The 25,671-nt window shown below is 46.3% G+C and overlaps 1 protein-coding gene across 1 annotated transcript in view; it reads right to left on the bottom strand.

The window, feature by feature from the left end:
- Positions 1–12,620, bottom strand: part of LOC115458798 (urokinase plasminogen activator surface receptor-like) — a 59,186-nt gene extending 46,566 nt beyond the window's left edge. Inside the window, exons 1-2 of the mRNA XM_030188610.1 lie at positions 12,400–12,620; positions 1,878–1,994 (exon numbers count right to left, since the gene is read on the bottom strand). Coding sequence (XP_030044470.1) covers positions 1,878–1,994; positions 12,400–12,448 — 166 coding nt within the window. The 5' untranslated portion in view covers positions 12,449–12,620. The remainder of the gene's footprint in view (positions 1–1,877; positions 1,995–12,399) is intronic.
- Between the last annotated feature and the right edge of the window lie 13,051 nt (positions 12,621–25,671).

The raw sequence follows: 25,671 nt of genomic DNA, 5'->3' as shown, positions 1-25,671 counted from the left end.
CTGATTGCCCTACTGAACCTCACCTGTGTGGGCTATGCCTTTTCCAAGATGGCTGCCGCCGACTCCTGTATGCCAGGATCCAAGATGGCTCCCGCTGGGCTGACTTCTCTGTGTGTCAAGCCTCTGTTTGGATGCAAGGTGATTGCTGCAGCTGTGCCTCTGGTGTGGAAGGGCTTTATTAATCACTTAGAGACTACAGCCCTGGCCTTTGCATTTCATTTAGGGCCCTGGTGTATAGAGTGCTCTGTACACTGTTTCAGTGTTTGCTCTGTGTGAGTTTCTATGTTTGACTAGATAGCTTAGGCACCGTGTGGCTTGTTAGCCTGTGTATAGCTTTGCTAGTGCTCTGTATTTGTTTAGACTAGCCAGCTTAGGCACCGTGTGGCTTGTTAGCCTGTGTATAGCTTTGCTAGTGCCCTGTGTTTGTTTAGACTAGCCAGCTTAGGCACCGTGTGGCTTGTTAGCCTGTGTATAGCTTTGCTAGTGCTCTGTGTTTGTTTCCAGTGCATGACTTGTTAGCTTGGGCACAGCTTTGTTGTTAGCTGGTGTATAGCTTTCAAGTCCCCTGAGTGTGCTCTGTGTATGTTTCTTGTGTATGACTGGTTTGCCTGGGTATAGCGTTTCTATTAGCCTAGGTACAGTTTACTAGTCATTGTTTTAAACCTGCCGACTGCCAGAACCCGGACAGTCCCTGCCTGTCGGCCTTGCCTGTGCCTAGGTGCCAGGGGGCACTCCTGGATCTTCATTCCTGCTGTTCCTGCTTGCAAGTTCCAGTTCCGGGTTTTCCTGTAAGTCCTACCGGCTGCCAGCACCTGAGGGCTCAACCCTCGGGGAAAGGTGGTCAAGCGTAGGTGAAGCCTAGGTCCAGTGTGTTCCAGTCCAGCGGGTTTCACTCCTGTATGTTCCAGTCCTGTGGGGCCCTCCAGTGTGTTCCAGTCCAGCGGGCTCCACTCCAGTGCGCACCCGTCCGGTGCGTTCCAGTTACGTGTATTCCGGTGTAGAACTCCAGTCCGGGGTTCCGGTCCAGTTTTGTCTCATCTCTACCTTGGAGGTGATCTTGCCTGCCACTGCCGCTCCACGGTAGTGGCCCATGGGCTCACGAACCCAGTGCTCCCGGGGAAGAAGCCTGACAGTATGCCAAGGTCCTCGAGCACGCAACACTTTTCCACATGGATCTGGTGTGATGGCACACGTTGTCGGTGCTGAGCTCACTGCTGTCTAACACTCTTGCATTTCCAGCTTTGCAGGTAGCACGTTTGGGCCAACGACTGCGGGCATCTTCTTGTTCCTCCAGGCTGCTAACTTCTTCTGCTCCCCAGGACTCCCCCTGACGTTCTCCGTCTGAGCCTATTTCCACCCAGCCTGCCGCATGATCGCTATAGTCTCCTGTCCCGACCACCACCTGTTGAGCATTACATCAACGCCTTTGGGACCACTTAGTCTGAATATCAGCTGGTGCCCAGTTAACTTCTAGGTCAGCAGTCAAACCTGGATTTTCAATGCCGGGAGTCGCACATACCTCAGCACTGAATATCCAGGGTCAAGTCAACTCACAGCTGGATAGCTTGTAAGCTGCTCATCTCTGCAGGCTAAATATTGACCTGATAGTTTTAATGACTGGATTTTTATGTATATTTTATTGTGGTCTGCCTAGTAAATAGTGCGTAATATGTGAATAAAAAGCATAAATAACACACTTACTGACTGAATAATCTAGATTACCATTCCACATGGGGACTTCTGCGACAGTTCTGCAGCATGGCTGCTCCCTGGGGTTTAATTGTGGTTATATATGTCCAATATCTTTGAAAGGTAAAGGATCTCCTCATTATATTTATATGTTTTAACTGCAAGGGTTACAACTTCCAGGTCCTTACCATTCAATTTGATTAAAGTAGAGGTGCAGAAGGCCGCATTGGGCTCACATGTAATCACGTTTTGCTTCTGAGGTAACCAGGACACTCCTTGGTATTGGTAGCACTGGAGGCTGGAAGCTGAGAAAGAAAGTCAAGTCCTGTTAGTGAATGAAAGATTTCTACTAACCGATCGATTGTCTATTTCAGAAAACAAATCAATCAACTGTGAGTGGTAGCAATTTGACAAGGAGAAAGAGAAACTCAACTGTGAGTTGTAGCAGGCTTGGTTTCAGAGTAGCAGCCAATCAACTTCTGAAAGAATAATTGGAGTCCTATAGTGGGGCCTAGTCCGGTTTTGGTTTTAGACATGGGGGGGGGGGGCCCAGGAGCAGAAATTAAGTAGGGTGCCCCTGATCCCCTCTCCTCCTCCATCCCCCCGATCTACCCACCTGCATTGCTACTACGCAGTCTGGGCATTTCTCTTACCCTTCTACCTACCACGGTCCATCGCCCTCCCTTCCCCTCACCTTTCAGTCTTCTTTAAAAATATATTTCCCTTCTCAGAAGGGCTCCGACACAGCACCAATCCTCACAAACTGCCTCCAGCTACCTCAAAACTTTCCCTCTTTGCCGTGATCCGCCCAGGCGGAAACAGGAAATTGTGATGGGGGGGGGGGGGCAGATCGCAGATCGCGGCAGAGAGGGAAAGCTTTGAGGCAGCCAGAGGCATCTTATGAAGATGGCCGCTGCACCGGGGCCCCTCTGAGAAGGGAAATACATTTTTAAAGAAGATTGGGAATATGAGGGGAAGGGAGGAGGAGACAGACTGTGGTAGGGAAAAGGGGAAGAGATGCCTGGACCGCGGGGCCTCCTGGAGCTGTGGGGCCCAGGCCCCAGGGCAACTGCCCTGTTTGTCCCTCCTAACGCTGGCCCTGAGTGGGGCAGTTGTGTAGAGGATGGATATGGTGGAACTTAACAACACTACCCAATGCTGTCAGGGAACATACACTTAATAAATAAGAGGAAACTTCTCAGACCTGGTCTTCAGAAGATCACAGCCTTTTTAGCAATACATTGAACTAAGCAGAGCAGACATGGTTACAGGACACAGTTCTGGATTGTCTGACTGTGGTGCCAATTTTTATTAGTTTTATTACTCTCTAAATAATGAATATATGCCAACTAATATATCCGTATAAGTGTAGCCTCTGCAATATTGAACTACGGGATCCGGGTTTTGGAGACCCTTGTTTGAGATGCACCTAATAAGGAGGTAGATATTTAGAAAGACTTACCAGATTAGTATTGGTGATAATTGCATAAGTCCTTTTGTTTAAAAATTTTGTGATGGCCAACGGATACGTTTGGGCTGGATAACTCGATGTCCAGCCAAAATTTATCCATGTGAGAAAAGGAGAAGGCAAGGGGCACTCTGGGGGCACATCAAGATGTTTTCCAAAGAACAGCAATATTCAGCTGCCATCTCTGGATTCTTTCATGCGAATATCTTGGTTGTAAATATCGCAGGCCTTAGATATATGAATAAATAATTTGGATAGCTTTAATCTGCAATATTCAATGGGGCCAAAATATCCACATACCTGACTGAATATCAGGCATAAAAAATATTCAAATAATCAGTTCTCTTTATGCAGCGCTTGCCCCGTTGAACATTGGCCCCAAATTGCCTTGTTGAATCAGCACTTGGATATCTATGTGCCATAAGCCCCTCATAATAGTTTATGAAACCCCTTGTATGTAAACTCCTGTTGTCTCAGTCTTGAAGGCCCAGTTGTGCTTTTTTGGTTTGTATACTTTTTGTGTATGCTGTTTTTCCCTCTCTTTTTCCTCGGAACTGTATGGACAGAAAGTGCTACATTCCAAGGTGCAAGACAAAGCGTGAATATCTCACAAACACAGCTGCAGAGTGATAGGAGGCAGCTCCCTAGTGCAGTGGGTACTTATGTACTGCTGCTACTGAATCATTTCTTCACTGTGTCCAGGGAAGGGTAATTTGTGTTGAGTGTGATCTGGCTCTAGGGATGGGCTTACAATGACATGAGAAATGTCAGCAGCATATCCCATATCACTGCATGTCATTAAAACCCCAAAACAAGCAGAAAAAAAACTTGAAAATCTATGGGGGTGGGGGGGGGGGGGGCTTGTTTGCCAACAATGCTGCGTACTCTTTCGAAAGAGTGGGCCCCATTGGATGTGCGTGAACTGCCACAATGCACATTATTCAATTAGCATGCACATGCACATCAGTGCAAGCTATTCAGAAAAGAGGGTACACTCTTTCAGAAAGACTATACCCTTTTTCCAAATAGAATGCACTCTTTCATAAGTACATAAGTAATGCCACACTGGGAAAAGACCAAGGGTCCATCGAGCCCAGCATCCTGTCCACCACAGCGGCCAATCCAGGCCAAGGGCACCTGGCGAGCTTCCCAAACATACAAACATTCTATACATGTTATTCCTGGAATTGTGGATTTTTCCCAAGTCCATTTAGTAGTGGTTTATGGACTTGTTCTTTAGGAAACCATGTAACCCCTTTTTAAACTCTGCTATGCTAACCGCCTTCACCATGTTCTCCGGCAACGAATTCCAGAGTTTAATTATGCGTTGTGTGAAGAAATATTTTCTCCGATTTGTTTTAAATTTACTACACTGTAGTTTCATCGCATGCTTTCAAAAGCAGAAGTGTAGCCAGACCTGCCATTTTGGGTAGGCCCTAAGTTAACCTGGGAGGGCCCTTTCCACCCCCACCCCCGTACGTACATACAGGTTTTTTTAACCCTTCCCTCTGCCTCAGCGGCCCATCTCTCCCTCTTTCTTCCCATTCATCTTCTCTGCCCCTACTCACATATCATTTTTGTCCCCATCATCTTTCTCCCCCTCCACCCACAGCCTGGCATCTGCCTGCCTGTCTCTCTCTGTCCCCCCCCCCCCCCCCATAGGTAACCTGTGCCGGTCCTGCAGGCTTCTCTCTACCATATGCCCATCAGTGAAAAAACAGGAAGTGATGCCATTTAAGGTAGGCCAGCTCAGGTTGCCAACAGGAATCACTGCAGGCGATGGCTCGAAGGTAGACTGTGGGGGCAGGGGGTTCATAGAGAGATGAGCAGATGCTGTGCCACCAGCAGAGAAGAAAGAGAGAACGAGAGGAGTGAGGCACCGCAAATTAGGTGTTTTGGGAGGCACTAGACTGGTGGGCTTAAGGCAAGAATGTGTGGGCCTGTGCCCACGAACAAAACAGTGAAGATGACTGAAAAAATAAAAAATATAAAAAATAAATAAAATATACAAAATGAAAAATACACAATAAAAACACAAAAATTAAAAAAAATATTATTCAAATATGTGTATAAAAATAGAGCAGCGACACTTTGGTTGTTGAAATTAAAAAATAGACTTTATTTATCAGTGGATAGCAGGGAGAAAGGGACTCGACACAGTTGAGACGAGACGCTGCTCTGATCTTTTCCGCTTGACTTTGTTTCAAGTTTTGTTTAACGCTATCACATAAGAAAGAGATACATATATTCTCTCCACAATTTGAAAGGTATAACAAATCAGCATACAGTGAGAAGACTCCTGACGCAGGCCTGTATGGCCGAAACACAGCTGTGTCGAGTCCCTTTCTCCCTGCTATCCACTGATAAATAAAGTCTATTTTTTAATTTTAACAATCAGTGTCGCTGCTCTATTTTTATACACATATTTGAATAATATTTTTTAAACTTTTTGTGTTTTTATTGTGTATTTTTCATTTTGTATTTTTTATTTTTTTTATTTTTCCAGTCATCTTCGCTGTTTTGTTCGTCATGGGCCTGTGCCCACCCATAGCTATGCCACTGTTTGAAAAATGTGCACTAGGACCCAGATTCAGTATATCATGTTAAAAAATTGGTGTTGAAAAAATCTTTGCTCAATGCTGTTCTGTAAAAGGCACTGAAAGATGAGCATCCATTATAGAATAGCATTGAGTGCCAATTTCGGTGCACAAATTTGGACGCCAGGACTTACGCTTGCTAAAACCAGGTGTAATTCCTGGCGCCCAATTTGGGGACACACCTCCAGTATTCTATAGCACTATGTGCAAATTTGTGGAACACCCCTGATCCACCCATGTACCCTCCCATGGCCATATCCACTTTTGACTTGTGCACCATGGGATTTGGGCGCACAAATCCAAATTGATGCCAATTAATACCGATTAGCTCCCAATTATTGGCACTAATTGGCTCGTTAGCCAATTTAGTCAGGGCACTCATCTTCAATCAGCACCCAATTATAGGTGTCATTTATTGAATCCAGGGGTATATGACTTTGCTCCTGTGACCAAAAAATGGCCAAATGAAAATGACTGAAATGAACATTTCTGGAAATGAAACAGGAAAGACACAAGACAAAAGTTTTCTGTCAGTCCATCCCTAGTTGTCTCCTATGTCCCCAAACCAGCAGAGAAAATTCCAGCAACTCATCATTCTTCTAGACTGGACTTGTTTAATGCTCTTACAAGGCCAATGCTGTCATTTCACGATCTTGAATAGCACCACAGAGAGACCTGGAGGGGCATTTTCGAAAGAGATGTCCAAGTTGTGATTTGGACGTCCTTGCATAACGTCCAAATCTAGGGGCGGGGAAACCCGTATTTTCAAAAAAAGATGGATGTCCATCTTTCGTTTCGAAAACACCGTCAGAGACATTCAAATCCTTAAATTTGGACGTCCCTAGACATGGACATTTCTGACTTTCAGCGATTTTCAAAACCAAAGATATCCATGTCAAAAATGGACAAATGCAAGCCATTTGGTCGTGGGAGGAGCCAGCATTTGTAGTGCACTGGTCCTACTGACATGCCAGGACACCAACCGGGCACCCTAGCTCCCTTACCTTGTGTGCTGAGCCCCCCAAAACCCACTACCCACAACTGTACACCACTACCATAGTCCTTATGGGTGAAGGGGGCACCTAGATGTGGGTACAGTGTGTTTTTGGTGGGTTTTGGAGGGCACGCTGTTTCCTCCACAAATGTAACAGGTAGGGGGGGATGGGCCTGGGTCCGCCTGTCTGAAGTGCACGGCACCCACTAAAACTGCTCCAGGGACCTGCATGCGCTGTCATGGACCTGAGTATGACATCTGAGGCTGGCACAAAATATTTTTAAAGATGTTTTTTGCGGGTGGGAGGGGGGTTAGTGACCACTGGGGCAGTAAGGGGGGGGTCATCCCTGATTCCCTCCGGTGGTCATCTGGTCATTTTGGGCTACTTTTTGTACCTTATTCATAATAAAAACACGTCCAGGTGAAAACGTCCAAGTGTTCGTCAGGGACGTCCTTGTTTTTTTCGATTATGGTCAAAGACATCCAAGTGTTAGGCACGCCCAAGTCCCGCCTTCACTATGCCTCTGACAAGTCCCCTTGAAATTTGGCCGTCCTTGCAACGGACTGCAGTTGGAGACGTCCAAAATCGGGTTTCAATTATACCGATTTGGACGTCTCTGGGAGAAGGACGTGCATCTTCCATTTTATGTCGAAAGATGGACATCCTTCTCTTTCGAAAATGAGCCACTGTTCACCTTTTCTATCAAGTGCATTTGACCACATACCCCTGAGTACCAATTATACCTCTCTATAGATATATATGAACCGTTAACTTGACAGAATTTTCTAGGCCTACAGACAGTTCTGTCTGTTTGGGTCCTGAGGGGTGGGGGGGAGGGGGAACTCTGTCTTCAAAGTCCTTTGTCAGGTATTCTGGTCTTTCTCCTCCACTTTCTTCTGTTTCTCTACTCACTCCACATACCCACTTCATCTCAGGGACTTGGATTAAAATGTAATTTACTGGGTTAATGAAAAAGATCACAGTATCTATTAATTCACAGTTCATTATGAAAAACTCAAATCACTCATTCTAGATTTCAGTTGATCTTGGATGAAGTTCTCCATCAGGGCTCTTCTCTCCTGCTACTTTCTCCTGTTGTCTAAGCCCAACTGTTTCTTCTACACTGGAGCTTCTCTTCCTCTTTCCTCCGAAACTCTGGAGTGAATGAGTTCATTCCACAAACACATTTGAATGTACTCTAATGCCTTTGTGTGTCATTGATCAGATCCAGTTGGGGAGAGAGGGAAGTGATGCTGACAGCCTGCTCAGCTATAAAGTGCAATGGTGGATTTGCACGTTAGGAACCATGACGCCTGGAGGCCTAAATTTAGAAATTGATTGGACAGCTGCGATGTAATGTGATGTGATGAGATTAGTGGGTGGGACTATAGTTACTGACATTCTGAGCCTTGAAGCGTTATAAAAATGCAACACTGTGCATGGGTGAAACAAGCACTAAGATGGCAGACACCGATGCAATGTGGAAAAACTATTTTGCAATTTAGGTAAGAGAAGTGTTTTGAAATGTTTTCTGACCACTATTAGTATCTCAAGGAAGTTGACTGTATGTTTTATTCTTTAGTTGAATTTCGGACCACACCCTGAGGCAGCGAATTGCGAAACATGCCACATGTAGGTGGAGGCATCCGTGTACTGCACATTTTTTAATCTAATGTGAAAGATACACAAGTGATACAAATGGAAGCTGTAAAGCATTTTAAAGTATTTTGATACAAGTTGGAAAATATTTTCTAAGAATAAAGTTCAAGATGGTTGGAATACAAAAGGAGTTTGGATCTGAGTGATGTTATAAACAGATTGAAAGATTGAACAGCTGGGTTGAAGATTATTCACATTTTGCACTAGAGCAGGCACCTCTAGACTATTTTACAGATCAGTGTACACAAGGGTGGAATCTGGGTGAAGCATGGGTGGGACTCCCATGCGGGTAGCTTATAGAATACTATAAGTTATGTGTGTATGTCCAGCACTTAGGCTCAAGCACCTATACCTGCTGTATGGCTCATGCCTAATCACATATGCATGTATACACCCTGTTATGCTCTACATTACTTTTAGCATAGGCTTCTCTAAGTGCCCAGTTATAGAAGTGACCCCTTAGTAGGTAGGGTATCCCTTCCTTTCTCCCAATAGGGATTCCCCCTTTTTTCTCCTGCTTCTTCTCAGGCGTAGTATTTCTCTCTCACAAACTACAGCCTTCTTTGATGGTTTGAGGTTCAGGTAGCAGATTTTAAAAAAAGGTTTGGATAGCTTCCTAATAGAAAAGTCCATAAGCCATTATTAAGATGGGAAAATCCACTGCTTATTCCTAGGATAAGCAGCATAAAATCTGTTTTACTCTTTGGGATCTTGCCAGATATTTGTGACCTGGATTGGCCACTGTTGGAAACAGGATACTTGATGGACCTTTGGTCTGTCCCAGTATGACCACACTTATGGAGAAGTAGCCTAGTGGTTAGTGCAGCGGACTTTGATCCTGGGGAACTGGGTTCGATTCCCACTGCAGCTCCTTGTGACTCTGGGTAAGTCACTTAATCCTCCATTGCCCCAGGTACAAAATAAGTACCTGTATATATGTAAACCGCTTTAAATGTAGTTGCAAAATACCACAGAAAGGCAGTATATCAAGTCTCATTTCTCTTTCTCCTTTCCCTTATGTTCTTAACTAAGCACATCATTTGCTACACCTAGATGTGTCAACTTAAATTTGCCACTGACATTGCGTAAGAAGGCACCTACACATGGGTGTGCCAATGCCAACCTTACACTAGTATTCTAGAATGGAATCTTCGTGCTAAGGAGTTGTTATAGAATTGGTGCTAAGTGCATGGCATTGGGCACCTAGACTGAGGTACCAACTCATAGAATTGTTCCCATGCCTTCAAATATTAATATCTTTAATGTAGACAAGATAACTGTCATGGCTGCTTAAGCAGAGCCTATACATTGTTCATGGAAATCACAGGGAACATAGGCCTGAATCAGGAATTTCTTATTCTGGAAAACCATTGACCACACGCCAGCACAGACGTTCAAGCTCTTATTTTGTTCTCTCTTTGATTCATTGCTTGGATTAGTTGTTTCTAATACTGCTTTTCCCTCAGGGTTGTGTATGCAGTCTCCCAAATCAGTCAGTCGTGGATTATAAGAACAGCCAGTCAGCTGTGAGTTCCAGTGGATTCAGTCCAAATGGCCTCAGACACTTTGGGATCAGTATTCAACTCCAGTTATCTGGGAAGCAGCATTTGTTAGCTGGATAACTAGTGCTCATCAGGCTCAGGCAGTGATATCAAAGTGCATTCTCTGGATAATGCGGCTGAATATCATGTCTGACTATCTTCGCACCACTTTTGGGTAGTGCCAGGGCAGAGCTAAGATGCAGCCAGAAGTTGTCTGGGTATTGCTTGATATTATGCACTGGTACCAGGCAGATTAAATTTAATGTGGACAAATGCAAAGTGATAGAACAATCCAAATTATAGTTACCTGATGCTAGGGTCTACCTTGGGGGTCAGCACCCAAGAAAAAGATCTAGGTGTCATTGTAGACAATACACTGAAATCTTCTGCCCAGTGTGTGGTGGCATCCAAAAAAGCAAACAGGATGCTAGGAATTATTAGGAAAGGGATAGTAAATAAGACCGAGAATACTATAATGCCTCAGTATCGCTCCATGGGGTGAGACCTCACCTTAAGTATTGCGTTCAGTTGTGGTCACCGTATCTCAAAAAAGATACAGCAGAATTAGAAAAGGTTCAAAGGAGCAACCAACATGATAAGGGGATGGAACTCCTCTCGTATGAAGAAAGGCTAAAGAGGTTACGGCTCTTCAGCTTGGAAAAGAGACGGATATGATAGAGGTCTACAAAATCCTGAGTGGTGTAGAATGGGTAAAAGTGAACTGATTTTTCACTTTTTCAAAAAGTGCAAAGATCAGGGGACACTCAATGAAATTACATGGAAATACTTTTAAAACAAATAGGAGGAAATATTTTTTTCACACAAAGAATAGTTAAGCACTGGAACTTGTTGCTGGAGGATGTTGTAACAATGGTTGGCATATCTGGATTTAAAAAAGGTTTGGACAAATTCCTGGACGAAAAGTCCATAGTCTGCTATTGAGATAGACTTGGGGAAGTAACTGCTTGCCCTGGGATCGGTAGCATTGAATGTTGCTACTATTTGGGATTCTGCCAGGTACTTGTAACCTGGATTGGCCACTGTTGAAAACAGGATACTGGGCTAAATGGACCATGGGTCTGACCCAGTATGGCTATTCTTATGTTCAAGTTAGGACAACTACTGTACCTGGATAACTTCCAGCTGGCACTGAATACCTGGATATTCAGTGCTGAGATTTGGGTATCACCTGACGCTTAATATCCAGGTATAAAATACCCATGGCAGTCAGTGCTTAAAACAAACTCAGTCCTCGAAGCTCCCATCCTTTCAGATTTTCAAGATTTCTACAATGAAAATGCATGAAATCCGCTTGCACATAAGGGGGCAGCATGGAGAAGTAGCCTAATGGTTAGAGCAGTGGGCAGATCAGCAGGGGAACTGGGTTCAATTCCCACTGCAGCTCCTTGTGACCCTGGGCAAATCACCTAACCCTCCATTGCCCCAGGTACAAAACTTAGATTGTGAGCCTCCTAGAGACAGAGAAAGTATCTATGTATAATAAATGTAAACCACTTTGATTGTACTACAGAAAAGTGGTATATTAAATCCCTTTCCCTCATATATTTATTGTGGAAACCCTGAAAACTAGAATGGAGTGTGACCCTCAAGCCTTAGAGGCCCCTAGTTTAACAAAGACACTGACCTCCTTTGTAGTTAAAAAAAAACCACTCAGGATAGTTAAAACATTTCCCATGCATGGAATTTGTAGTACTTTTCAATCTGACCCTATTGAAAAACCGCTGAAGTCCAACATGGTAAATTCCAGGACCCTGGTCAACCCTTTTTCCAAGTTTCCAGTAGATGGTTCAGACTGAGACACTGCATTAGTGCTTCCCAACCCAGCTGGATACTGAAAAGTACTTAAAATGTATTTTAAGAAGAAATAAAGTTAGCTACAATTCTGGACAGATTTCTATGGTCTACTGGGCAGACTTCTACGGTCTACGCCCTGATCATAACTGAATAGATATGGATGGGCTGGATGGATATGGAGCTTCAGAACATTTAGTACAAGAACAGTCGAAATGGCTAGTACGCTGGGCAGAATTCTACGGACTGTGCCCTGAGAAAGACAAGGAATAATCAAACTCGGGTATACATATAAAGTATCACATACCATGTAAAATGAGTTTATCTTGTTGGGCAGATTGGATGGACCGTTCAGGTCTTTATCTGCTCTCATTTACTGTGTTGCTATGGACTTGTTTCATGTTTCTAAGATTATCTTTTCTGTTTCTCATTCATTTTCTTCCACACTCCTTCCCTAGTATTCTGTTGGTCATTCCTTTTTCTCTTTATCGCACTCACTCTCTCTTTTTCTTTCTCCCAGAATTAGTACATCTCACCTGTTGCTGTTATGATTCTTATGATGTATGAGTGTGTGTTTGTATCATGCTGTGTGTGTGTCCTTTCGCTTGTGTATGATGTGCACAATAGTCACTTCTTACCTAAGGGCAGTAGGATGGACGTGAATGTGATTCCCATCAGTATATTCATGGTGTTATTGTGCTGCCTGTATCTTTCTGGAAGGAATCCTCTGGTGCTGATGGCAGATCTAGGAGCAGCCTTTTCCCTGTGTTCACTTGCGCTCTGATTGCTGCAGAGATGCCACTGTCCCAGGTTGAGGGAAACAGAGGTAGATAAAAAGTCTGACACAATTACGGACAGGTTCTTCAGCAATCAGTTTGGCAGCAGGATATGAGGAAACTTGCTCTGTGACAGAGCGTTCCCAAAACCAGGCCAATACCAACTGAGCTGGATAAGACCCAGTTCTCACCAAGGCTTGTTAGAACTTGCCCAAAACAATTGTTTGGGTTACTGAAATTGTCATAATATCAGGTACATCTAAGCTGGATATAATGGTGATGTTGTTTATTGCATCCCACAAACCTGAAACATCCTTATTTTTTTTTTATTACATTTGTACCCCACGCTTTCCCACTCATGGCAGGCTCAATGCAGCTTACATATTATATACAGGTACTTATTTGTACCTGGGGCAATGGAGGGTTAAGTGACTTGCCCAGAGTCACAAGGAGCTGCCTGTGCCTACAGTGGGAATTGAACCCAGTTCCCCAGGACCAAAGTCCACCACTAGGCCACTCCTCCACGCCTGCCCCTCCCCAGACACAAACAAAAACACATCAGTAAACACATACATATTATAGAGTGCTTCTATTTCCTCCTGCTACTGGCTAAGTGTGGTCTTACAGTCATCAAGGTGAGCAGAGTGGTTGATGTGGACTCAGGAGACTGTGCTTGCAGTGCGTCCGTGAAGCTGATCTACAGAAGGGAGACGCTATTGCAGTATCTGAGGTGAGTGATGTGAGAAACAACTAAGGCTGCATTGCGATGTCAAATGTTGGTGGTGTGAGATGTGGACAGTGCATGAAACAGGATCCTGTTGGAAATAATGGAGACAAAAGAAGTAAGGAATCGATGTTCAAAGGCACTTCTCTGGAGAGGAGAGGAGCTGCTCCTCGCATAAGTGCTGCTGAGAAGGATATTTCTCAGTATTAACTAGTGGTGCCGCTGAATATTTTCTCTGACCGCCAGATAGTGTTGGGCAGTCCCGGCTGTTCTAACTTTATTCAGATATCTATCACCACTAACCAGATAGCAGAACCAGTCAGCGCTGACTCCAAATACATTTCAGTAGTAGCCACTATTCAGATACTCTCACTGAATATCAGGACTTATTTTACCCACAGCTGACATTTAAAAACTACTGACTGCCGTGAGGGAGAAAAGTTTAACAGTTCTTCAGCCCCTGATACTCTACAATTGTCTCCTATCCAAGAACCCACTAAAACAAGGGAGTCATATGGCAATCTTTCAAGGGCTGCAAACCAGTCAAGTTTTCATAATATCCCTAATGCATATTCATATATCAATACTTCTTGACTAATACAATATGTTTTCCACAGCAAAATGAACACTCGAAACTCAATCATACCTGCATTAAAAATTACAATCTTTATTATGAAAACATTCTAATCTAACAATAAAACACTATTAATCTCACAATATCCTACCCCCTCCACACAGCGCAATCCACAAATGTCCTTCTCCAGTGATCATTGCTGAAATCAGAACAGCTGTAATACTTTCATTAGGAGTTCCAAACTGAAAATCCGTTTCACAATATTGTTCTCAATGATCCCATTATCCAAATCAGGGGCACTGAGCTTTTTCAACAATGAATACCTTATAAGTTCTAATAACTTCTGAAGACCAAAAAGATTTATGGGACCAGAAGATTTTTAACATGAGTTGATGGAATTGATGCCAAATATCCTACATTTTCCCCCAAAGACCAGTAATTCCTCTTCAGAAGTTATCAGAGAGAGTGAGTGAGAAGCATGGAAAGGCAGGGTAGAGCATGGAAGCTCGTGGTTCCTCAAGGCTGCCACAGCAGCAGTCGGAAGGAGAAGCAAGTGTCCCTATCCTTCTCCGGGGGAGGGGGTGAGTGAGCAGAGAGGTGAGGTGGGGGAGAATAGATCTTGGATGGCTGTATCAGGGAAGGGGAGTGAGGGAGGACATTCAAGGTGGAAAGGAGAGACACTGGATGGAACGGGGAAAGAAGAGACAGTGAATAGATGGGGGAGGCAATGCAAGGAATAGAGAGGGAGAGATGGTGGCAGGAAGGGAAGACACTGGATAGAAAGGAATGAGATGGGAGATGCTGCCAATGGGGAGATAGAGGAGAGAGATGCTAGGGGGAAGGGGAGACACTGGATAGAAGGGGAATGAGAGAGATGGCAGATGCTGCGGAGATGGCTGGAGGGAAGGGGGAAAGGGAGACACTGGAAAGAAAAGAATGAGAGAGATGGGAGATGCTATGAAGAGGAAGAGAGGGGGGAAATGCTGGATAGAAGGGGGAAGGGGAGACACTGGATGGAAAAGAATGAGAGATGGGAGGTGCTGTGAAGGGGGAGAGAGAGGGGAAGATGCTGAATGGAAAAGGTAGTGGTGTTCCTGTGTCAGCTGCCACCCAGTGTGGATCGCAGCGGCGCACCCCCCCCCCCCCCCAGTGCATCACCTCCACCCTCCCTGGCACATCACCTCCACCCCCTCCGGTGCATCACCTCCTGGGGATGCAGAAGCAGTTGCGCAGCTGTCAGCTCCACTGGTTCCCTGCCCCAGAACAGGAAGTAATGTGAGAGGGAGCAGGAAACCAGCGGAGCTGACAGCCGTGCGGCTGCTCCCTGCACCCCCTTGCAACATGCACCCTGGTCGGACTGCCCCGCCCTTGGTACACCACTGGGAAGAAGAGACACTGGATGGAAAGAAATGAGAGAGAGAGATGGGGGATGCTGAGATGGGGAAGGAGAGAGGGAGGATGCTAGATGGAAGAGGGAAGGGGAAACACTGGATGGAAGGGGATGAGAGAGATGGGAGATGCTGGGTGGAAGGGGGATGTGAGAGACAGGAGGAAGGGGAGGGAGAGAGAGCGGAGACACTGATTGAAAGGGGAAGAGAGAGGGGGAGGAGACACTAGATGGAAAGGAGAGAGAGGGAGAATATGCTGGATGGAATAGGGGAAGAGAGAGGGGATGGAAGGAAATGGTGAGACAGGATGGAATTGGGGAGAGAGGACAGAAGGAGGAGAGGGCAGAGTTAGTGAAAGTCTGGGGAATATGAGGTAGGGAGCTGGGGTGAGGGAAAGAAATGGAAACTTGTAGGTAGATGCAGTAAAAAGAGGGAAATTGAAGACTGGTTAGTTATAATGAAATCTGGACAGAGAGGCAGAAAAATAAATGGAAGAAACTGAAAGGAAAAGATCAATGCTGGATATGGATATAATGAAGGAAGTGAAGAAGACAGGAGAGGTAAAAATGACAAATGGAAAAAGAAACCCTCGCAAGACAGCAGAAACCAGAGACTGGAATCAACATGATTAGAAACATTAAATGACCAACCACACAGCTGCCCACACTCCACACAGTTCCTGCCCATGTGTGCTCCACCTGCAACTACAAACTATGTGCAGAGTTACAGAATAGCTCACAGGCACAAATCTAGCATTTATGTGCATATGTGCAGTGGTGGTTAAGAAAGCAAATAGATGGTTAGGAATTATTAGGAAAGAAAAACAAAAATGAGAATCACTCCATGGTGTGACCAGCAACTGAACCACCCAAATGCATGCTGGACAGGGCTCACCATTCCTCCCCAATGATCTGCAAACCCTAACGCCAGCTCGGAGCTGGCGTAGGGTTTGCAGCGGCCAGCGACCCAATCTCTGGCACGCTGGTCGCTGATCATTGGGGATGAATATGTTTAGCCCTGTTTTGAATGCATTTGCATGCTAGTTGCGTTCAGAGCCCTCGAGCGCATTGTTTCACACACTCGAGGGCTCTGATCATGGGGTGGTAGCAAACGCCGGCGCTAGTATGGCGCTAACAGCCTCTAGCACCGGCGTTTGCTTCTGATCATTCCCCTGTCAGTGTCTTTTAGAGCTTTGTTACTGCTGGGAGGAGCAGTATTGTCCGACTGATTTCTATGAGAGAATTGAGAAAGGATTGGAAGCTGTCTTAGATCTAACGTGTAGAGGGCATGAACTCTCCATGTTGAGGCAGTAAACTGCTGCTTGTTATTTTTTATCCTCTCAGGGTAGAAAGGTATGTGCTCTGTGTGGCTGCTTACGGTTACCTGTGCAGCTGCTGTGCTTGTTGATTTCAGTATACAAATTACCAGGTAATGACAGTTCCTCCTCTCAGGAGAGAGGCTGATCACAGACACGGACTCAATCTATATATGCAGAATCTCTAATCCATCTCAAAGCAACTGTATGTGACTGACTTGTTTTTTTTTTCATCACCAATTAGATTAAATAAAGAATTGGGATTAAGGATTAAGAGTTTGTTTTTTGGTAACTGGCAATCCCAGGTTTAAATCTCACGATATACAGGGCTAACGGTAACACCTTGTAGAGGCCAAAGTAGTGAAAAATCACTTCTTCATTACTATGTTATGAAAGGATTCTTCATGTGACAGAACCAGAGTTGTGTCAATAGTGTTCAGATTGGCTTTAGTGAGAGTTAGTTGATGCAGAAAATTAGTCAGTTTGTAGAAGATTACTTGCTGATTAGCTGTGATGACTGTATGGGGACTGTCAGGATTGACGTGTGATCAGTATAAATTAATCTAATTGGAAAAATAAGTGTGTGATCAGAAACTGACAGGAAAGTCTTAGACAGCAGAAGTTAAACAGTGTTAACAATTGTGCCATATAAGGAATTCTCCAAGGACAAGCTGGCTTGCATATTTTCACATGTGGGTAGACGCCGATCTGCGTCGCCTGGTCCAGTAAAAAACAAGAGCTTTGTGAAGTGCGAGCCACGCTCCACTGCACATGCGCAAGTGCCTTCCCACCCACTGCATGAATCTGTTTTGTTTTTTCCGCGTGAGCAGCAGCTGCATTTTCTCGGTCTCTCCTCACACGCTCGGTCTTAGAGCTGTTTTTGAGTGCATTCAGCCTTTCCTTTTCTATTTTCTTTTTTTTTAAAAAAACCCCACTTACTCTCTTAGTTCTTTTTGCCTGTGTTTAAGTTTCCTTTATTTTCAACACAGGACGGTTTTAGGCCTGACCCAGTTGAGTACTTCCTTCTTTTTTGTGCCTTCACCCCTTTTCAGGCACATCATGCTGTTTGATTTGGCCAGCAAAGTTTTCCCTTCCATGTCCACGAAGACTCCCAGTGGCTTCAAGCATTGTACCCGGTGCAACTGGACCACCTCAGGGAAGGATATCCTTCTTGGTGTCTACAGTGTCTTGGGCCTGACCATAGCTCTGCTAACTGTGTTCTCTGTCTTTGTATGAAAAAGAGGACCCAGGTTTCCTGAGAAGCTCAATGTGAAAAGATTTTTGGAGCTACATCCGGTTCCTCAACGTCGACATCGAGGTTCGGAGCAGTTGGCATCAACGTCGAGTGTTGCACTGGCATCAGGAGCCACAGTAAGCATGGCTGCTTCAAGACCTGTGGACATGGGGAGCAGTGAGGCATTGAGTGGGTCTCCACCTGTCTCAAGGCCTCCTGCCGTGCAGGACCCCTAAGACCGTCCATCATCGGACCCGATCCTGAGGTGACATGAGGATTCGACATTATCCTCATCAGCACTGAGAAGCATGGGTGATGTGCTTCGGGCAAAGGCCAAGAAGTACGGTCATCGGTCACCCTCGATACATGGTGCCGGGAGCACCAGGGCACCAAGGGATTCAGCACCTGAGAAGCGTCAGCACCAGAAGGACCGCTCTCCCTCCATACAGGAGGTGCAGGTGTGCTTGTCTCTAAGCAGCCAAGATCCTGCTCCCAGCCCCAGCGGTTTTGCAACCTGTGCCTCGGCCGACACCCCAGTCTTTCCCAATGTCGGCCCTCTATGAGCAGATCTGGATATTGCTCTCCAAGCTGTTGGATGGCCTTATGCAGCAATGTGCATCGGTATTGAGGGTGCTTGCGCCTGCCATACCTTCTGCTGCGGCCCTGCCTGGCCCTCAGCCTGTGGTGTGGCCTCCGACACTGGCACCACTTGCAGTCCCAGTGTCGACTGCCACCCAGGCTGATACCCCCTAGACATTGGTGGAGGAAGCTTCACTTTTGAGGCAGGAGCCGGTCTCTCAACGCCGCTGTCAAGGACATGGCTCCTCGGCATTGAGGCAGGCTCAGTCTGAAACATCCTTTAGGGAGGTCTTGTCCAACACCAAGGAGGAGCACTCATGGGAAACAGAGTAGGATCCCAGGTACTTTTCCACAGACGAGTCCTATGGGATTCCCTCTGAGCCCTCCCCACTGCCTGAAAGAAGACAGTCTCTGCCATCTTTTGTAAAGGAAATGGTTGATGCCTTTCCATTTCCTTTGGAGGTGGAAGGCCAAGATGCTCGAGGTCCTGGACTATACATATCCTCCTAAGGAGGCTGTGATGGCTCCTCTCCACAAGGTACTCAAGGTGGTCCTTGTTAGGAACTAGGCATCCCCTCTGTCAGTCCCTGTTGTCCCCAAGAAAATTGACACCCAGTAAGGGATCCACAGTGAGCCTGGATTTGTATGGTCTCAGTTACCTCACGATTCCATGGTAGTGGACTCCGCTCTCAAAAAAACCAGGAGTACTAGGGACTATGCCTCGACTCCCCTAGGCAAAGAAGCTAAAACCCTGGATTCTTTTGAGAGGAAGTTGTATCAAGCCTTAATGCTAATCTCCTGTATACAGTCATACCAGCTCTTCATGAGTGTTTACTTGTGAAACTTGGTGAGACAGCTGTCAGACTTGGTCGATACACTCCCTCTGGAGCATGCCGAGCCTTTTTGCGTGTCGAAAGTTCTTGGGCAGGGACACTTACGACACTTTTGATGTGGCATCCAGGATCTCTGCACAAAGTATAGCAATAAGCAGACTCTCATGGCTGCATGTTTCAGACTTGGAACATTCTATTCAGCAGAGGCTGACAGATGCCGCTTGCCAGGGTAATAATCTTTTCGGAGAGAAGGTTGAAGAGGTCGCAGACCAAATCAAGAAACACACTGATACTATATCTTCTCTCTCCCACTGGGTGCTTTCTGCATCCACCTCCTCATCTAGGAGGTTTTTCGGCAAGCCACGGAGTGCTCCCTATTACTACTCTAGGCGTAGGTACACTCCTGCAACCCACCAGTCTGCTCAGGCTCAGCCCCAGCGCGCTCATTCATGTCAACAGCGTGCGCCTAATGCCCCCGCAGCTCCCCAGCAAAAGCAAGGGGCAAGAGCATAGCTGCAGTAAAAGTGTCTGTCCCAGACGACTTATCAGTCGGGGAGAAGTTAAAACTTTTTCACCAAAGGAGTTTTTTATAACCTCCAGCCAGTGGGTTCTTCAAATAGTCTGTCTTGGATATGATCTCAATTTGCTCTCCAGACCTCCAAATTGCCCACCAAGAAGGATCTTGGGTAACATGATAATGTTAAAGCATGATATTAATATAACAAGCAGATAGTAAAGACAATTCTGGGTATGTGCGAAGGAGTTCATATTTGTTGGTCTTTCATTCAGCTCTCACCACAGGCTGGTACTTGCAGAGAAGCTTTCCGACCTTCTAAAGGCCCATGTGGTTGAACCAATTCCACCAGGGAAGAAGGGCAGGGATTCTATTCCAGGTACTACCTTGTGTCCAGAAAATACAGGGGAGATACGTCCCATCCTAGACCTAAGGGCCCTGAACAAATTCCTAGTCCAAGAAAAGTTCAGGATGGTTTCCCTGGGCACCCTTCTTCCCATGATTCAGAAAAACTATTGGCTATGCTCCCTGGACTTGAAGGATACATATACTCACATCCCAATACTTCCAGCCCACCGGAAGTATCTTCAGTACCGCGTGTTGCCCTTTGGCCTCACGTCAGCTCCCATGGTTTTTACCAAGTGTCTAGTGGTAGTCACAGCATCACTGCACAGACTGGGAGTCCTTGTGTTCCCATATCTCGACAATTGGCTAGTGATGAGCACCTCGGAGGACGGTGCTCAGGAGTCCATGCGGATAACTATCCGGGTGCTGGAGCTACTAGGGTTCGTTTTAAAATACCCAAGTCCCATCTCCACCCTGTTCAACGATTGGAATTCATAGGAGTCCTGCTCGACATACAGACAGTTTGAGTCTATCTTCCGGAGATGCGAGCGGACAATCTTGTTTCCTTAGCGTCCAAGATTCGTGCCTCTCAGCAGGTCACAGCTCGGCAGATGTTGAAATTGTTGTGCCACATGGCTTCCACAGTGTATGTTATGCTCATGACATGTCTTCACATGAGATCTGCTCAATGGACCCTAGCTTCTCAGTGGTATCAAGGCACGGGGAGTCTAGAGGATGTCATTCAGGTGTCCCCAGAGCTTGTATGCTCTCTACAGTGGTGGACCATTCAATCCAATTTGACTCAGGGACTGCCATTCCATATTCCTCAGCCTCAGAAAGTGCTGACAAAAGATGCATCCCTCCTGGGTTGGGGAGCTTATGTAGATGGGCTTCACACTCAAGGTGCTTGGTCACACCCCAGGAAACAAATCTTAGATCAAGCTCCTGGAGCTTCAAACAATCTGGAACGCTCTAAATGCTTTCAGAGATCGGCTGTCTTTCCAAATTATTTTAATTCAAACAGACAATCAGGTTGCAATGTATTACATCAACAATCAGGAGGGCACCGGATCTCGCCCTCTGTGTGAGGAGGCCGTCTGGATGTGGCATTGGGCTCGCCAACACGGCACTTATCTGACGGGTGCAAAGAACACCCTGGCCGACGGGCTGAGCAGGATAATGCAACCGCACGAGTGGATTCTCCATATTGGCACTCGGATCAACCACAAGGTCCCTCAGGTCTGTTCAAGGCTTCAGGTCCACGGCAGGCTAGCATCAGATGCCTTCCTTCTCAATTGTGGACAGGCCTTCTGTATGCGTATCTTCCGATATCTCTAGTGGGAAAAACTTTTTTGAAACTCAAGCAAGACTGCGGAACCATGATTCTGATCGTGCCGTACTGGCCCTGTCAGATATGGTTCCCTCTTCTTCTGGAATTATCCTCAGAAGAACCGTGGAGATTGGAGTGTTTTCCGATCCTCATCATGCAGAACGAGGGGTCCCTTCTACATCCCAGTCTCCAGTCTCTGGCTCTCATAGCTTGGATGTTGAGAGCCTAGAATTTGCTTCCTTGGGTCTTTCGGAGGGTGTCTCCCGGGTCTTGCTGGCTTCCAGGAAAGATTCCACTAAGAGATGTTACTCTTTTAAATGGAGGCGGTTTTCCATCTGGTGTGAGAGCAAGGCCTTAGATCCCTTTCTTGCCCTACACAAACCCTGCTTGAATACCTTCTACACTTATCAGAGTCTGGTCTCAAGACCAAATCCGCAAGGGTTCACCTTAGTGCAATCAGTGCTTATCATCAATGTGTAGAAGGAAAGCACACCTCTCATGAAGCAAACAACTAGAGGCTTCTAGTTTATTTATTACATTTGTATCCCACATTTTCCTGCATAGCCGTAGGCTCAATGTGGCTTACAGGTTCCGGAGAGGAGAGTACCAACTCCGGGAATATATACAGAGTGGAAAATAGAGTAACAGTAGGTACAAGGAAGCTGATAAGGTTCCGGAAAAGAGAATACAACTCTGGGACGAATATATAGTAGCATATAGAGAGAAGTAATCCCAATGAGGCTGATAAGTCTCCAGGGATGGGACTACAGCTTCTAGTGAGCAATACAGAGTAGGATAAGTGTAGAAGTACACTTAATTATAACTGGAATGGTAACATTCATACAGTTTGAAGTAATAGGATTATGTGGAAGGGATATTGTTCATTTCTTAGTTCAATAGATGTTCATGAATTGTTCGCTTCATGAGAGGTTTGCTTTTCTCAAAGCCCCCTGTCAAACCTCCACCAGTATCATGGGATCTCAACGTCATTCTCACCCAGCTGATGAAAGCTCCTTTTGAGCCACTGAATTCCTGCCATCTTGTACTTGACCTGGAAGGTCATTTTTTTGATGGCTGTTACTTCAGCTCGTAGAGTCAGTGAGCTTCAGGCTTTAGTAGTGGATGCACCTTATACTAAGTTTCATCATAACAGAGTAGTCCTCCACCTGCACCCTAAGTTTCTGCCGAAAGTTGTGTCGGAGTTCCATCTGAACCAGTTGATTGTCAACATTCTTTCACCGACTTCATGCCCATCCTGGCGAAAGCAGCTTGCACACCTTGGATTGCAAGAGAGCACTGGATTTTTACATGGAGCAGAGAAGGCCCCACAGACAGTCCGCCCAGCTATTTGTTTCTTTTGATCCTAACAGGATGGGGGTCACCATCGGGAAACGCACCATATCCAATTGGCTGGCAGATTGCATTTCCTTCACTTATGCCCAGGCTGGGGTGACCTTAGAGGGTCATGTCACGGCTCATAATGTCAGAGCCGTGGTTGCGTCGGTAGCCAACTTGAAGTCAGCCTCCATTTAAGAGATTTGCAAGGCTGCAACATGGTTTTCCATCCATACATTCACATCACACTACTGCCTTCAGCAGGATGCCCGACGCAACAGTCGGTTTGGGCAGTCAGTGTTGCAGAATCTGTTTGGGGTCTAGAATCCAACTCCATCCTCCTAGGCCCATTTTATTCTGTTCCAGGCTGCACTCTCACTCAGTTCTATATAGTTTCAGGTTAATCTACATTATGTCCTCGCTGTTGCGAGGCCCAATTAAACTATGTTTGTTGTTTTGGGTGAGCCTGGATGCTAGGGATTCCCCACGTGTGAGAAGATGCAAGCCTGCTTGTCCTCGGAGAAAGCGAAGATACTTACCTGCAAGGGCGTAGCCAGACACCCAATTTTGGATGGGCCTGGGCCCAAGATGGGTGGGCAGAAGAACCCCACCCCATCCCACAGGTGATTTGGTCTCTCCTTCTCTCGCCTGCATGCCATATGGTCTCTCAAATATCCCCCTCTCCTGCACACCTTTTATATAGCAGATTTTCACCAGCAGTAAGCAGCAACTAATACACAGTATTCATGTTGGCCCCACATCCTTCCCAGTGATGTAGCTTCCTGTTTCTGCATAGGCAGGAATACATCAGAGGGGAAGGCTTTGGGGCCGGTTTGAGCAGTATGTATCAGTCGCTGCTTCCTGCAGGCGAAGATCTGCTATTTATAAGGTATGCAGGAAGGACAGTTGTTGGGAGTTTTCAGCTTGGGAATCTCTGCCAGCCACATCATAGGTGTGCTGCTACTGGTGGGCCTGAGCTCAAAGTGAGTGGGCCTGGGCCCACCCAAGCCCACCCTTGGCTACGCCACTGCTTACCTGTAGTAGGTATTCTCCGAGGACAGCAGGCTTCATATTCTCACAATCCCTCCCCCTCCCCTTGGAGTTGTCTCCTTGGTTATTTTTACTTTGTTTTTTGCTTTAGTATTAAACTGAGGCGAGCAGGCACCGCTGTTAAGTACCTGCAAGACTGGAAGCGGGTCTCTGCAGGTGTCCCAGAACTCAAGAATGCTGCCTCTTTATGGCAGTTGTTTAGCATGTGCACAAGCACCCTAGAGCCAGCCCCCACAAGCACGTCAAATCCGAGGAGCACCAAGAGATGCTGGAAGCGGCCGCACAAGCGGTCAGCCAAACCTGCCCATTATCTTTAAGCCCAGAACACCGCAGAACCTGCCAAGAAGGAATGAAAAGGTGCATCGGGTGGGAGTCACAGCCCGGGGCCATGACAGTATCCCTTCCTTGAAGGCCTCCTCTTTTCAGTTCTTGGCAGGTTGGCACAAGAAATAGGAGAACCTCCACAGGAACAAGACTAGCAAATTTCCATGAAGAGTCCTAGTAGCTACAGGCCCATCTGGAATCAAAAGGGGCCCTAGGTCACATCCCAATGGTCCAGTTCTTCGGGCATGGTACAGGAAACACAAGGTTGAAGACATCAGTTCACAGGGACTATAGCCACCCAATCAGCCATGGCTGAATGCAAGCAAGCTGTAAAAGAAGGGAAGGGGAAGGGAAATGGGACTTGATATACCGCCTTTCTGAGGTTTTTGCAACTACATTCAAAGTGGTTTACATATATTCAGGTACTTATTTTGTACAAGGGGCAATGGAGGGTTAAGTGACTTGCCCAGATTTACAAGGAGCTGGAGTGGGAATCAAACTCAGTTCCCCAGTATCAAAATCCACTGCACTAACCACTAGGCTACTCCTACAAAGAAGCCTCCCAACAGGAGATCAGTAGCATCCTGTTCATCCAACAAGGAGGATGCTTTTCTGTTTGCTGGGGCAAGTCCAAGTGGATGGCTAGGTCCTGGGCGGAGCTGGACAAGAGCAAAAGCAAAACTGAAGACATAATGCTGAAGCAGGACTAGAATGTAAACAAGATCAAGGTCAAGGCAGGAATACCAACACCAGATGACTCATCAAGCTCATGGCCTTCGCAATCTGCCATGACCATAGGACGGTGAGCTCTTGGACTGCAGCCAGAGCTGTGGCAGACAGGTTTCCCTAACTGGCACAAGGCAGGAATCAGGGCAAGACAGGACAGGGCTAAACAGAGCAAAGCAGGACTAGACAAGGCAGGACACAAGGGACAAGGCAAAATAAGGACCGGATCCAGACAGGGCAAGGAAAATAATGTAACGGGGCTAGAACTGGAACCCAGACTGGACAAGGCAAAACAAGAAACTAGGCTAGAACTGGGACGAGACAGGCAAGCCAAGAGCAAGGCAAGACCTGAATCCGGAGAGGACTGGACAAGGCAACGAGCAAGACAGACAAGGCTGGGACAAGACAAAGCAAGGCAAGATCTAGACAAGACCAAGCAAGTCAGGCAAGGACAAGAGTCCAAGGCAGGGCAAGACTGGCTGGGTCAAAGACAGGACAATGTTTGAAGGCAGGGCAAGGCTGCAGCATGCCAGGAACACAGAGAAAAGGCAGGGCTGGGGCTTGGCAGGAACTCAGAGACAAGGCAGGGTTGGAGCTTGGCAGAACCCAGGCAGGAACAGAATCAAGACTAGAACAGGAACCAGGCAGGAACAGGAACACGGCTGGAGACCTTGTTGTGAAGTTGTTGATGGAGAGCAGGCACCTCCCTTAAGTAACTGCAAGGCCGGAAGTGGGTCTCCGCAGGCGTTCATGGGAATGTGTTACCCCTTTAATGACAGCTGTTCGGTGCATGCCCGTGCCCTAGAGCCAGCTGCTGCAAACATGTTGAGTCCAAGGAATGCCATGAGATGCCTGAGGTGGCC

Source organism: Microcaecilia unicolor, unplaced genomic scaffold, assembly GCF_901765095.1.
Source record: "Microcaecilia unicolor unplaced genomic scaffold, aMicUni1.1, whole genome shotgun sequence".
Lineage (NCBI taxonomy): Eukaryota > Metazoa > Chordata > Amphibia > Gymnophiona > Siphonopidae > Microcaecilia > Microcaecilia unicolor.
Note: the sequence above shows the minus strand (reverse complement) of the source record. Positions and strands in the feature narration are given on the sequence as shown.